This window comes from Chenopodium quinoa, unplaced genomic scaffold (assembly GCF_001683475.1).
Source record: "Chenopodium quinoa cultivar QQ74 unplaced genomic scaffold, ASM168347v1, whole genome shotgun sequence".
In the NCBI taxonomy this organism is placed as follows: Eukaryota; Viridiplantae; Streptophyta; class Magnoliopsida; order Caryophyllales; family Amaranthaceae; genus Chenopodium; species Chenopodium quinoa.
Genome location: NW_018742730.1, coordinates 628,241 through 644,273, shown reverse-complemented (window position 1 = coordinate 644,273; position 16,033 = coordinate 628,241). Strand labels below are relative to the sequence as shown.

General features: G+C 37.2%; 1 protein-coding gene across 1 annotated transcript; it reads right to left on the bottom strand.

Annotated features, from left to right (window-relative positions):
- Positions 1 to 11,927: 11,927 nt before the first annotated feature.
- On the bottom strand, positions 11,928 to 15,827 carry LOC110723372 (11-beta-hydroxysteroid dehydrogenase 1B-like). The gene is made up of 6 exons (XM_021902717.1): positions 15,552 to 15,827; positions 13,556 to 13,748; positions 13,359 to 13,444; positions 13,004 to 13,135; positions 12,733 to 12,894; positions 11,928 to 12,614 (listed from the first exon to the last, which is right to left on the bottom strand). The coding sequence occupies exons 1-6, from the start codon at positions 15,732 to 15,734 to the stop codon at positions 12,324 to 12,326; spliced, it is 1,047 nt and encodes a 348-aa protein (XP_021758409.1). The 5' UTR covers positions 15,735 to 15,827; the 3' UTR covers positions 11,928 to 12,323.
- Between the last annotated feature and the right edge of the window lie 206 nt (positions 15,828 to 16,033).

The following is a 16,033-nucleotide window of genomic DNA, read 5'->3' as shown; positions in this document are numbered from 1 at the left end:
CCAAGTATGATTAAAAGTATGATGCCTTTTATTTTCTTCCTAATATTAATGATTGTTAGTATCATGTTAGGGTTAAAGCTTTGATCTTTATTATTTAATGACATGCTAGGGTTTGTTATTAATCTCGTTAGTATCATGCCTAGGATCTTGCTATTATTATTATGCTTTAACATGATTATTATGATAATTATGATTGTTATTATGATTATTATTACGTTTCTTGATTATATTTATTGTTATTGCTTGATCACACCTTTTATGCATGTTTAAAGGGAATTTGTACTTGTAATCACGGTTAATAAGATAATTAATAATCTTGTTTAGGATTAATATGATTATAATTCAAGTGATTGCCAACAATAGATTTATTTGTGCATTAATATTCAACCAACATAGATAAACAGGTTTAGGGTTAATCCTATTGATTGCATGTTAGTCATAAAGCGAACATGAATACGATTAGAATAAAGTAGAGGCCTATTATTAGGGCAGGTTCAATCTCTTTTAGGTTGGATTTGTACCTTCATCCCCGAACCCCAGTCATGGTTCAAGACCTATTGGAGTTGACGATCTCTTGGATCGTTAAGGGGTGTAACCTTCACCTCGTGAACGGTTTACAAGTTCCTAAAACTTGTTGGCGACTCTTTTTTTCTATCTTCTTTCCCTTTGGATGCCACCGTACTTTAGTGTATGATCATAGTGGGGTTCAAGCTAGGGGTTAACGCTTGAAATATTCCTTACAGGTTTTAGGAGACTCCATTGGGAGGATTTCTATTTTAATTCCTGAAATATATTTCGGCAATGATTTAGAATGAGTGGATGAGACTCGAAAAGTTCTAAGTATTTCATGTGCGTAACTTTGATTAACATTATTGTCATATGCATAAAAAAAGATCTCATTGGAAAGACCATCCGTAATGAGTTAAAACATAGGATTTTTACATGTAGGAAATTTGAGGAATATCTTTCATAACTAGGACCGAAATAACACTGCGCGAAACTGGAAAATTCTATCGAGCATAGAAAGCTGCTGAGGCATGTAGGAATTAGCGTCAGCGAACGGAAATTAGCGCCAATCTTATGACTTTAGCGCCTGACGAAAGTTCTGTCACCAGACGCTTAAGCCAAAAGCTGGCGCCAATCTCTGTTTGCTGGCGCCAAATTCTTCCAATATCGAGCCAGAAATATGCGTTCTAATTTCAACCAATTTTTAGCTATGTTTGCTCGATCCTACTTTCTGATTGAGTTTTTTTCACTTTTCTGAAACCCATATGTGTTCTACATATGGACATAACCCTCTGGGAATTCATGCTCCATCTACCTTATTGAAAGCTCTGAGCAACAAAGGGTACATCCGAGAATGTTGAATTCACCAAACCATGGAAGCGAGTTTTTTCTAAAACTCGCGGTGTCCCATCCACTCGCGCCAACCCTTCACGGTTAGGCTTCCGCGCGGTGCATCTGGACAATTAACCATGGTCCCTCTATTGACTAACCTATATCCCGAACTTTAGAGAACTAGAGCCATGGTTAGGTTGCAAACTCATTGCATCATATTGTGTTTATTTGACTAATTGTGCATTATTTGTTGTGCATATGGTATATGTTTTTCTTAACCGTTTGTTTGACTTGTGGCGAGATTAAATAAATTAATTACTAAAAGAACTTTGCCTAATTAATTAATTAATTTGAGTAAATAAAGTCTAATATTTTAATCAGAATTGACCTAGTACGACTTTAGGCATACCCCTGTTGATTAATAATACCGAAAACAGTCTCAGATCAAAGCTCCAGCAATGGCGCCAAAGTTTGAACTGTAGCGCCACTCTGTGGAGTGTGGCTCCTGGCGACATTTCTTTCGTCTGGCGCTACACTGCAAAGAGAGGCACCAGTCCTGTCGTTTTGAAGACAGTTCGGATTATTGATCGATTCATCACTTTGTGTCTAATTAACCAGTTTTCTGATTATTCGGTTAAACTTTACTGTCAATAATACCTCGTTAGGTCATTAATTAAGTCTAGTCACATAGTCCAGCCACATGGTCATGACACAAGCCTTAACATGTCACCTACACTCTCTAGTCTTAGCACACACACTTTGAGTATATGTCACCATGACCATGTCTTAGTTCATGCATGAGTCGGTTTTTTCCGTCATTTGAGTTAGGGGTCCATTCTATTCCTAATTTTCCACATCTCTTCATCTACATGCTTTCTCCATATCACCACCCTCATTCTCCTACCTTCTTCTATCCATTGCATGTTGAATAAAGTTTGAGTCAAACAATTAACAATGAATATCCCCAAATTCCTTTTCAACAATACTTGTTCGAGGAGAGAAGGGCGATTAATCAAGGATAACCTCTTTATTCAAGTCTTACTTTTTGATAAACCGATTCGTCAAAAGGAGAAGGCTAAAAAGATAATGGAAACTCAAGAGGAAGTTAATGAACTTAGGAATCAATTGTCTGACGTGACTGAGCTGTTAAAGGCTTTAACCCTCAAAATTGATGACCCTATGAAGCAACAACAAATGAATCTTATGCAAGAAAGCTTGAGCAAGCTATCTAGTGACTATAAATTTCAGGGCATTAGCTCACAAGGGGTCTCGCTGGACAAGGAACTTCTTCCGCATAAGTTCAATGCCAACGACATCCCAAAATTAAAGGCAACTGATAACCCTTACTTTCATCTAAGAGCCTTTGAAACCATAATGAACATTAAGGGGATTGATAGGAAAGTCTTTCATTCTTTGTTTTCTTTATCTCTTGAAACCGTTTCTCAACAATGGTTCTTTTCCCTTGACAAAGAGAAAACCTCTCCTTGGGAATCGATAACAAACGCTTTCATAGATAGATATAAGTGCAACATCCAAGACGAACAGACCACAGACAACTTGAAATGTTAAAACAAAAAGAAAATGAAGGGTTTACTTCTTTCTTCAATAAATGGAGGGAAACTTCCGCTAACATGGTTAAAGTTCCTACCGAAAAAGAATCTGTGAGGATGTTTATCAAGAATCTCCAAGGGAAGTATTCAAAGCACTTAAAATACCAACACAATTTGAATACTTTCAAGGCTGTGTATAATATAGACATTGACATTGAAAATGATCTCCTGAAAGATAATAGTGCGAGAGGAAAGAAGAACGACCATCCTTCTTCTTCCTCTGTCATTAATGAAGTACATGCTACGAACACCTCTAAATCGCGAATCCAAAGGTCAAAAAGAGTGTTCACTCCACTCGGTATGAGTTTTGAAACAGCTTTTGAGAATCTACATCACAAAGGACTAGTCATGCCCATAGGGCCTATCAAAGACCCAGTTCCAGGAGCCAGGCCACCTAAGTGGAATCCTAATAAACATTGCAAATATCACCAAGGAAAGGGTCACGATACTGAGGAGTGTTGGAAGCTCAAAGAAGCTATTCAAGATCTGATCGATAACAATGAAACTTCCGAGATTCTAGCTATCGAAGAAGATCAAACATCCTTCGATCCATCACTTCTTATCACACCTGTAGGTAAGCCCATGATCGAGACAGCTTATATAACCTCTCTCGATGAAGTGGCCATAATTGAGGAGGATGAAAGTCTTTTCTTAGATAATACCAGGGAAGACTGGTCAAGTCTAAAAGAGGACGTTCGAAAACTGCAAGATGTCGTTGCCATGCTCTTGAATATGGTAGAAGGATTAGCAATTCGGGTGATGGTCATCGAACAAAATTCTCGCCAAGGGTTTAATGAAGAACTTAATGCTCCTAAGCCAAGGGCAAAACGGACCGTTGAAGAATACACACCAATAGGAATGACTTACAATGAAGCTTTTGACTGTCTTCACGATCAAGGTCTTATTCACCCCATCGGTCCCAGTCAAGGCCCTCCGCCTGAAAAACGGTTTCCCAATTGGGATCCAAATTCTTATTGTCGATACCATAGAGGTCGTGGTCACACCACCGAAGTATGTCTCGCCCTCTAAGATCGTGTTCAAGATCTCATTGATTCAAATCTCCTTCATGTTCCTCCGCGCGACAAGAAGGCCAAGATTAGTAACAATAAAAACAGTGGCTGTAAAGGAAAGAAGAACGACTATCCTTCTTCTTCCGAAAACACCTACTCTAATAAAATCATCGGTACTTTCGACCTTAATGAAATCTTAGCCATGGATAATCTAGGATTTAGAAAGCAATTAAAAAAGGATTTCACCCCTATTGGAATTAGCTACGATGATGCTTTCGATCGACTCTATGCAAAGGGACTCATTACTCCTATTGGACTTATTCAAGATTCCCCGCTTGAGAAGACATTGCCTAGTTGGAACCCAAGGGTACGCTGCAAGTACCATGAAGGTAGGGGTCATACTACTGAGAGTTGTTGGAAGATAAAGGAAGCAATCCAATATTTGATCGACAATAACGGGCTTCCAATACCTCCAGTCGGCAAGAACACCAAGTGATTATTTCTTTTTCCCTTTTAATAAAATGAGCATTTATTTCCTTACATATGATCATTGCATTGCACAAAAAAAAATTAAAAAAAAAAATTCATTGTCAAGCTAAGCACAAGGTATACCAATGATTTGAGGCACCCCTTGTAACCACATCATATCACATTTCACCCTTCAAATATACAATCCTTTTTAATAAACCACTTTGAGTCTCGTCTAATGATAGACCTTTTATTTTTCAACCCATATCTATCTAACCTTGGGATGGGATGGTGTGTAACTTATGCAATTTTCAAAGAACAAAAGCTTGATTGATTCAAAAGATTAAAATAAGAAATAAATAAATAAATAAAAGTGTACAAAAGGGCAAGTGTTCCAATGTCTTTGATACGAAAGTATCTTCGATAAGAACACGTCTCAGATTGCGTCTCTTATCAAGTGCTCGGTACCGTTCCTGAGAAAAATGAATACCAAGTAAGTGATAGACCGCATGATCGGGATTGCCCACACTTATAAAAATAAAAATAAATGCTAAAGAAAAAAATAAAGAGCTAAAAAAAAAGAGTAGAAACTCAAGCATAAAAAAAATACAAAGATTCAAAAGCGAGGTTGCACTCCTGGGGGGCTTATCGAGGGTCTTGAGTCTTTATCCCCTTCTTCTATAACCCTTAGCCTTACCACGTTACAACCCTTAAAAAGACCTCTTTGAGGTATACACACACTTGTGCGAGGTTCGGCTAGAGCTACGTTCGGCCTGATTCCTAACGGATACGTAGGCAACCTCACATCGAGGTGCGGCCGTAATAAAAATGCAATCATATTCACATTCACACACTTACACCATGATCATATCAAGGGATCTCCTATGCTCATCCCTATATACTTAGATATAGACTTGGGGGCTTGATCCCTACATTATTAGCTTACCTAGCCTAAGAGTCACCACCATTTGACTCTTTTCAATATATTTTCCCACACACTTAGCCCTTGCGGCCTAACTGTAGTGTCACCATCACACACATCACACATACATGACCAAATATACTTCCCTTAGGAACCCTTTGTCATGGAATCTCAACACAACGTTGAAGCATGCCTTGTCATATCAACATCACTCATCAATCATAATTGTCATTGCATCACGAAGTATGAAGTGCTTAGCCTTCGTGCCTAAGTTACCCAAATACTTTTATCATTGAGTTAACCATTGAGATATCTTAGGATGGATTAATCCTTTCACCTTGAGAGATAGTATCAAACAACATTTGGCTAAGCTCATTCAACATGCATTCGAAAATTTCGATTCTTTTTTACGCGTCTTTCTTTTTCGGGAGAAAGTCGGTACCCTCCACAAAAATGACGGAAAATTTTTGCCTTTTTGCATTTTCGAGTCGCACGATCACATTACAATGCACACACGAGTCATGTACACATTGAGTCATGTCGTGTCATATCACCTTGATTTGATTCTAACACATGTGTAAAACACTTTGAGTCGAGTCAACCCCGAGTCAGTCAATCACAGCGAGTCAAGTTCATACCTTGAGTCACGACAAGTCAATGAGTCAAGCAACACTAAGTCTTAGGTCAACCCTAAAGAAAGATAAGCAAAGTCCTATAGTCAAAAATAAATACAGGTGCAGCGGAATAGGGAAGACCCTACTCCAGCGCCAGACGACAACATTTAGCGTCTAGAAATAGATTTCAGCGCCTGGCGCTAGATTTCAGCATCTGGCGACAGAGCCAATGCTTGGCGCCAATGATATTTCAGCAGCGACAGAGCTCGAAGCCTCTCATAATAGTTATTTCAACCTCTTTCAGCAATGTTGGGTTCCTTGGTACGCCAGTTAGCCCCTATAAGCAATTTGACATGATTAAGTAGTCGGCTTGATTACAATCACAATAAGTGATTGACCTGACGAAAGATCGTCTCACTTAAATTAAAGCGCCTAAACATTGGCTCATTGCAAGACACCGACGTACTGGTTCATAAATAACAGAGACACCGATGTACTAGTTTATAAATAGCAGAGGCACCGGCATACAGGTTCACAAGCATCAAAAGTGCCGACGTACTGGCATAGCGGAAGCAAAGTTCAAGCAAGCTTTAAAGATCGACAAGCGTTGGTCCTCGGAAGTTTTTTTTTCTTTGAAATATTATCGCAACAAACATTTGATCATCAAAGCTCTTTTGTTCAGAGACGCGTAGACATTTCTTTCAAGCTCCTTTGTTCAGAGACGCGTGGACATTTCTTTTAAGCTCTTTTGTTCAGAGACACGTGGACATTTCTTTCAAGCTCTTTTGTTCAGAGACGCGTGGGCATCCTATTTTCAAGCTCTTTGTTCAGAGACGCGTGGACATTTCTTTTAAGCTCTTTTGCTCAAAGACGCGTGGGCATCCTATTTTCAAGCTCTTTGTTCAGAGACGCGTGGACATTTCTTTTAAGCTCTTTTGCTCAGAGACGCGTGGGCATCCTATTTTTAAGCTCTTTGTTTAGAGACGCGTGGACATATTAAAAAGAATCTCTTTGTTCAGAGGCGCGTGAACATATCCAAAAAAAAAAGCTCTTTGTTCAGAGACGAGTGTACATTAAAACAGCAGGATGGCGTTCCCTAGATTGTTGAAATTTGTCATGACAACAAATACGGCAGCAAATCGATTACCTCTAGAGACGTGTGCTCGACGGTGCAAGATACGCGTTTCTTAACTCTCTTATGTGTTTAACTAATGCTAGTTTTGCAGGTATCGGCATTACAAGAATGATTTAGGATCGCAGAACGTTCTGGATCATTCTCCGTCCCTATCAATACTTTGACTTTTGTTTTTGAAACTTGCTTTTCTCCAAACTCAGTCAAAGTGGGGGCTTATGTAGACACCCATTTGTGTCTCCCTAAAACCAAACCTAGTGATGAGTAACTTTCACGTCGAATCATAATCGAATGAGTGAAAGTGTGGAAAGTTTAGTGTTGCGGATAGTTTTAATTTCTTTTTCTTCTCTCTGTTTTTGAAAACCCCTATTTTAAGAAAACAGCCAATCCAGTTTGGTTGGTCCATTATATGTGTCCAATAATAGTGTAGTTGAATAGGGCTTGAAAAGAGCTTTCCAACGATATATTATAAGCCTAATTCCGATGAATATTGAGGAAATTATGGCCAAATTAATGAACTGGGCCCGGTTTGAGCCTCATATGTGGCCCAATGATCCAGAGGAGGGCCTAATATAGATTTATCATTCCTAATGCAATTAGGAATGGTTTTAGTCTTCTAGATTCTTCTAGAAGGTTCTTTTCATTCCTAATTCAATTAGCATTGATAAATTGACTTTTGTTGACTTTTAGAGTTTAAATCTGAATAAAAGAATATTTTTGAGGAAAATACGATTTTATCCTCCTGTACGGTCAATTTCTATCTGATTTTGGAAAACGCGTCAGAAATTTAATTAGCGCCAAACGCCAACATTAGCGCCTGACGCTAAGCTTGGCACCTGACGCTAGCGTTAGCGCCTGGCGCTAATGTCAGCGTCTGGCGCTAACCTCCGCTTTACGCACAGAACTCTGTTTTGATATTTTTGTCTTTTTGGCTGATTTACTTTATAAATAGCCTTCTAAAAACTCCGTTTTCATTCACCAATTATCATCAGTTTTCACCGATTCTCATAAACTCTCATCAAGAATTTCTTGATTCTCACTCTCTTTCTAAACCAACCCTTTTACAAACACAATTCCTCATACATTAGCACTAGACACACCTAGCCATATTCAAAGTTGCCTTCGCCTTAGACGTGAAAGGTTTTAATATTTCTGAGGGTTTGGTCCCAAATCTTTATTTCAATTATTTAATTCAATTGTTTTGTTTTATTATTTTCCTTGAAGTTACTAATGTGTGTATTTTGTTGTTAGAAAGAGGTACGAGGCATCCAAGTAAGTACTTTAATGGTTTTTTTTGATATTATGATGTATAAATCATGCTTAGATTGTTATTTTGATTCCTAGTATCATGTTAGGATGTTTTCTTTAATTTGATGTTTAGGGTGACAACAATAAATTCCTAGTATCATGTTTAGGGTAACTTTAATACCAAGTATGATTAAATGTATGATGCCTTTTATTTTCTTCCTAATATTTATGATTGTTAGTATCATGTTAGGGTTAAAGCTTTGATGTTTATTGTTTAATGACATGCTAGGGTTTGTTATTAATCTCGTTAGTATCATGCCTAGGATCTTGCTATTATTATTATGCTTTAACATGATTGTTATGATAATTATAATTGTTATTATGATTACTATTATGTTGCTTGATTATATTTATTGTTATTGCTTGATCACACCTTTTATGCATGTTTAAAGGGAATTTGTACTTGTAATCATGCTTAATAAGATAATTAATAATCTTGTTTAGAATTAATATGATTATAATTCAAGTGATCGCCAATAATAGATTTATTTGTGCATTAATATTCAACTAACATAGATAAACAGGTTTAGGGTTAATCCTACTAATTGCATGTTAGTCAAAAAGCGCACATGAATACGATCAGAATAAATTAGAGGCCTAATATTAGGGCAGGTTCAATCTCTTTTAGGTTGGATTTGTACCTTCATCCTCGAACACCAGTCATGGTTCAAGACCTATTGGAGTTGACGATCTCTTGGATCGTTAAGGGGTGTAACCTTCACCTCGTGAACAGTTTACAAGTTCCTAAAACTTGTTGGCGACTCTTTTGCTCTATCTTCTTTCCCTTTGGACGCCACCGTACTTTAGTGTATGATCATAGTGGGGTTCAAGCTAGGGATTAACGCTTGAAATATTCCTACATTCCCACCTCACTTTTATACTCCAGGGTAAAGATGCGACAGAAGTGGAATCAAATTCACACTCTTTAAGATGATCTGGGGGTTTGGATAGAGGATAAAACACATGTACGGGAGTTGGTTGTGGATTTGATGAAGAGGGTATTATGCTCGACTCCACCTATGGATACGGATGCTAAGACAAACATGCTTTTGAGGGAGCTAAATATTCCGACTTTGGATAGTCGACTAGTTACTATTTTAACTAAGGCGGTGTCTGTTGAGGAGGTTCGAAGGTCTATGTTTAGCCTTGATGGCGAGAAAAGCCATGGACCTGATGTTTATGCAGCGTCATTCTTAAAAAACATTGGGATAAGGTGGGAAGTGAGGTAGTACCGGGAATTCAGAGCTTCTTCACCACCGGTTACCTTTTACAGGAATGGAACCACTTCATCCTGGTTATGATCCCAAAGATTGATGTTCCTGAAACAATAGTTCATCTTTGGCCTATTAGTCTTTGTAACACAGTTTACATGTGCATCTCAAAATGTATGGTAAATCGTATGAAGAGAGCATTGTCGGACCTGATTTATAAGGCACAACATGCTTTCATTACTGGTAGACTAATAACATATAATATCCTCCTGAGCCATGAGGTATTAGACAAGATCAACAAAAAGACTACAGGGCATGACTACTTGATAGCAGTTAAGATAGACATTATCAAGGCCTATGACAGGGTTAATTGGGTGTATTGAATCGGGTACTGCAATATTACGGTTTCCCTCCTGCTGGTTGCAGATGATAGGACAGTGCATTTCGACAATTTCGTATAAGGTTTTACTAGACGGGGAGACAAGTGACCAGTTTAGACCTGATTGTGGGCTACGACAGGGGGATCCATTATCACCCTACCTTTTTCTTTTTTGTATGGATGTTCTTTCAAGAATGTACAACAAGGTTGCGACATGAGAACTTTTGATGGCATAAAACTGGGTCTAAGGGGTCCCTCCATTTCTCACCTGTTCTTTGCAGACGATGCTCTTTTGTTGTACAAAGCAAGTGCCTCCAGTACCCAGGCCATTTCAAGTGTTATTAACAAATTTTGCGACCTTTCAGGACAACAACTTAACCTTGCCAAGTCACACTCTAAAGTCAGCCCCAATACTCCCCTATCCTTACAACAATCCTTCAAGAGAATTTTTGTCATTTCACAAGTGGATCATTTCACGAATCTCCTCGGAACCCCGAGTAACTTGGTGAGAAGCAAAGGAGCCGCATTTCAATTCATTGTCAATAACATCAAAAAACGAATTTTGAGTTGGAATGCAGTAACTCTTTCTCAGCCTTAGAAATTAATTTTGATCAACTCTATTTTCATTACCATTGCCTCCCATGTCCTCAGTTGTTTTGAGATGCCGATATCGGTGTCAAATAAGGTGGATTCTCTTGTTGCGGGTTTCCTGTGGTCTAATAGAGATAATATCGGAATGCAATGGGTGAGTAAAGACAAAGTGTGCATGCCTAAGGGTATGGGAGGCCTGGGCATCCGGAGTCTAGGATCTTTTAACTCGGCTGCTTATGAATCAGGCTTAACGTTTATTTCACAACCCTCAGCTCTTACTCGCGTAAGTTTGCACTTCCCGGTTTCAGAGTCCACTAGCTAAAGCTCATCAGGTCTAGTATCGGAATAAGAATTTCTCTTGGGGATTGAGGGGTTTAATAAGAGCAGGGAATACGTTGCTCGAGGGTTGTGGTTGGAAGGTGGGAAATGGTAGGTCTATAGTGGCAGGGAAGGATAGGTTGTTGAATGGAAGAGTATCATAATTTAAATCTTCAGTCACTTTAGGCCAGGCTAAGGATTGGAAAGCGAGTCACTTCATTTTCCCGTCGGGAAGTGAGTGGAACCTCGCTCGCATAAGTTCGGCGTTTGTCCACACAGATGCTTCCTTAATGGCGAGTATGGAGTTACTGGGTAATGGTAGTGACTCGGAGGATTACTTGTACTGGCAATTCCATAAATCAGGTCATTACACGGTAAAGACGAGGTATGCATTCCTTAAACTTTCGGATTCAACATGTTTCACTGAACCCGTCTCAGGTCTTTATAAAATCCTTTGGTCACTGAACATCATACCCAAATGGAAATTGTTTATGAGGAAACTACTACAGAATGGAATTGCTACGAAGTCTAATTTGGGAAGACGCGGTCTGGCGGTAGGCATATGTTGTGACCTCTGCGGGACACAGGTAGAAGATTTACAACACTTGTTCAGGTTTTGCATGACTATGCAGGACGCATGGAGGGGGGAATATTACATGTCTTCTCACAAGCTAACGCAGACCAATCCTTCGGCGATTGGATTCTGTACTATATCCGGTTGTTTCTAAGCCAGGATGGCTTTGAGGGTCACAAGACGACCTTTTTTATCGCAACTCTTTCGGAGTTGTGGATAGCGCGTAATCAGAAGGTCTTCAGCAGACATTATGTTGTTACTTTATCGACACCGACAATTATTTGAGATGGGAACCTTCGCGCTTTGTACCCACCTGAATGGATGAACGACTATTCCCCAGGTTTTTATTTATATGGATTCTGCTGGAGTTGTTAGGTGCCTTCGGGATGCACAAGATTATGATATTTCAGTTCGATGGACAGTCGCTCGCATTCGGGAAATTAGCAGCAGTTTGGGTGTAGCATCTTGAAGGTAGATCGAACAATGGTGGACAGAGCTCACATTCTTGTTACGACGGCGAACTGTAGTCTATCCTTCTTTGATTTTGTCATATAGTTAATTTTTTCTTGTTGTTTAAGCTCTTGTCAAAAAAAAAAAAAAAAAAAAAAAAAAAAAAAAAAAAAAAAACACAAAACAAAATATTCAGCTGAGTTATGCAAACCAACTTTATTCCAATTATACCATAGTCCATAAATGTTGCCACAAAACATTATTAACTATTGACAATATTTGCATAATTTTTAGGATGCCTTACATTTTATATAGATAAAAGCTTTAAGAGATCAGAACACAAAAAACCATTTGAAGTTACTCATCTAGAGAATTCAACTCTAAAACCAACCCTTCACTTACTTTCTCTTGATATCTGCAGACTGGATACCAGATGGATATAGCATTGCCTTCGCCCCGGGAAAATCTACCGCATGTATCCCCATTGCTCCTGTTGGTGTACTGTCTGTGCTTATAAGGAACATCAAACGATATGCCCACTCGAGCACCTCAGGGCATAACATCTCCAAGAAGTACGTCACTTTAAACCATGCCGGGACTGTCACGTACCGATCACCCCTGCATACACTGCGAACGATGGACTTTGCAGTCCCTTCAACTGTTCCCACGGGTATTACATTCACTTGTACCTGCATATTACACATCAATTTCACAAGGTCAATAGTACTAGATCAGACATTTTTTTAAGGTATTCTTGTTCAATGTTGTACTTGCAAATTAAAAGATTATTACACTAGAAAAGCTTACATCTCTTAAATCTTGATCCACTTTCATGCCACTCTCTGTCCAGACCTTGCCCTTGGAAAACTTGGACTCTATGATACCGGGAGTAACAATCGTTATCTTAACTTCGGAACCTAGTTCCACCCTGAGTGTCTCAAAGAACGCCGACATTGCTGCTTTGCTTGCCTGTAATATTGTTAGAAGAAGAGTCAGTTGATCAAAGGGCAATAGATTAAAATGTTGAATGTTGAATATTGAACATTTTTATTTAGAATTCTAGCTAAAGTATATGTACATTGTAGAAACTCTCTCTTGGCACAGGCATCCAGGACGCTGAAGACGACATAGCAACAATTTTTCCAGCAGTTTGTTTGAGGTAGGGTATTGCGAATCGGGTCATATACACTGAACCCCAGAAATTAATGTCCTGCATCGTCATCACAATAATCAATTTAGATGAGGAATTAGCTAGTACTACTTTCTAATTTAGTTTTCACATTAGTTGTCAGACTTGTCACGTTACTAGTTGAAATAACATTATTAACGTGACAACTGGAGTGTACATACTTCGTCATAATCTAAACTAGCTTTAAAAATTTAACATGTAAAGAATTAGTCCTATTTTGTTCAAGAGCAAGAAGTATATTTACCATAACAGGCCTCATTCTGGTGACATCTTCTAAATCGTCAAATTGACTAACACCGATAATGCCAGCATTATTGACCAAATGATCCACTGCATTAAGAGAGGCAAACTTTTTATCTTCCAGTACTTCAAAATAGCATAAAAATTGGTCACAAACTCACAACTGTTATTTGAATATTAAGAAAGCGACTTCATTCATACATCTTCCGTAGTGCCCTATAGTAGCCTCAATGATTCGGCGACAATCTTCAACTTTGGTAATATCACCAGGCACCACTATTGCTTCGGGCGAGCCCAACTGAAGACATAAGTCTGCAACTTCATCTAGGCTTCCTTGTCTTCTAGCTGTAAGCACTAAGCATGCACCTCTTTCTGCATATTCATAGGCTAGATGCTGTACCAATATCACAAAATTAATTTAATTTCACGCTTAAATTCATCATTACATCTCTATGTACAACTGTACAAGTTACTAATGTAGCTACAATTAATCGTGTTAAATGTAACAAAACTAGTTTTTGGGCCCATATTACTAAAATGGTAAGAATGTCTTAGCTTTCCCTCTCTTATGACACGGAGTTGTTTTCAATTTTTTTTTTATTATATAGTCACATAAAAGTAATTAACAATCTAAATCAAATATGTATTCTTTCCTCAGAATATTTCCTATTTACTGTCCCTATGGTCAATTATCTAGTTTTAAACTAGATAAGCCTCGTGCTATGCCCAACATAAAAAATTTCTTTGAAATAAATATTTATTTTACATATGTCCCTCATATGAGATAAATTATAAAAACATAACCATTAATTACAATGCTATTTAGATCTAACTAATTTTTGCAGAAGAGTATAATTAAAGTAAATTATGCAATGTGAAGTACTCTTTAACAGGAAGTAATTATATTTTGAATTCAAATAGTAACTCATAAATTCATCACAATATAATACGGAGTATATGGAATATAATATAATAATTGTTTTTTTTGAAAAAAAAAAAAACTATTGTAATAATTTAAGGTAAAAAAATAAAAATAAATGATGCCAACAATTATTTTAGGCGGGAAAATTTTTAACTACAACTTTACATGTGTACAATTTGAAAAATCGATGATGTCAACGATTGTTGTTTTAGTTTATTTATAGATTTTTTTTTTATTTATAAGAATAAATATTACCATATGAGATTTTATTGGTCATATTCCCTCTATTTATTGTACAAACTAATTAAACGGCACGTGTGCCAACTTGAAACTTAAACTAATAGTCATTATAATCATTGATATTCAAAAATTAAAATATACATTGAAAAAAAAAACCTAATAAGTATCCACGTGACTATTTTAAGACAAACTTTTAAATAAATTAAATGTACAATAAATAAATTGGATGTACAAAAAAAAGTACCCGATGTACAGTAAATTACTGTACACCGGATGTATACAAAAGTTATTCTATTTTAAATCCTACATACTTGTAGTAATGTCTCCGTTTTTCTTTTATATTTGCAGTACAACTTTTAAACATGCAATTTAGGTGATAAGTGAAGGTAAACCAACGATTTTTTCAAAATAATTTTAAAATTAGGATTAGAAAAGGTTTAGGTACCATGTGAAAAATCATTTTGATTAATTTCATCGTTTACATTATAAAATTTTGATCTCAAAGTATGTGTCATAAGGTTGTCTTACAATTATTAAAAAGCAGATGAAGTATAGAGCACTAATATTGCAAAAGTTAGATTGTGCACAAACATTAATAGTCAAATGTAAGCTTTTAAAGACCAATAACTATGCAATTGAGAATAATTAACCTGAATGAAAGAATATTAAACAAGACACAAATGTAAGTTTACGAAGATAAAATGATGATCGATATGTAAGGGTTGGACTATAAAGCACTGATAGGGCAATATGTATATAAGTATAACATAGGTGCATGTACGAAAAATTGATTAGAATTTCGACTATAGCTGTTCTCTTTAAATTATTTTTGAAAAACTGAAATAATTTTTTTTGAATTGAAATTATTTTTTATAGATGTCATATTATATTTATTCATTTATTGAGTGTTCCTAAACTGGACTTATTTTTACTAAATTAAAATTATTTTTAAATAAACTGGGCCTATTATGAGTAGTATTTCTCAATAGATGCATTCATGCATAGCTTAAACTTTTTGTTGATAAATAAAATTACCTCGCCAATACCAGAGGAAGCGCCGGTAATGAGGACGACTTTGCCGGAAACATCTTCAGGGAAGACGGTGGAGAAAACAGACAAGAAAAACTTAAGGATTTGAAAAGGTGGCAACAAAAAGCACAATGTTATAAAAGTAAACGGAGGAGCTGCAAAATTCAGAAATGTATTTATCAACTCCATATTTCAAACCCAAATTATAACTGTAAATTATGAATCAAACAAAGAGAAAATAAAAAAAGATAGAGATGAAGAGGAACTAAAGGAAGAGTGCATACTACTCTATAAGGGTCAGGAAGGAAAGCGGTGGAGACGATGCATGTTGTGATCGACTGATGGCGCAATTGCATGGATTTTTTAGGACACGCGTGGACATTGCTCTTTGCCCCCAAATTTTCATTTTGGGGCGCTTTCCAGTTGTATGCTTGTATTATGTGTACTGAATCGGCACTTTTGATAGGTTTAGCCAATCCAGTTTTGTA

Excerpts from the sequence above, each read along its gene's own strand:
- LOC110723372 (XM_021902717.1), bottom strand. The coding sequence starts at position 15,734 with ATGGAGTTGATAAATACATTTCTGAATTTTGCAGCTCCTCCGTTTACT. Across the intron at positions 13,749-15,551 it reads CTTCCTCTGGTATTGGCGAG|CATCTAGCCTATGAATATGC; the intron begins GTAATTTTATTT and ends ATATTGGTACAG. Across the intron at positions 13,445-13,555 it reads TATAGGGCACTACGGAAGAT|TGGATCATTTGGTCAATAAT; the intron begins GTATGAATGAAG and ends CTCTTAATGCAG.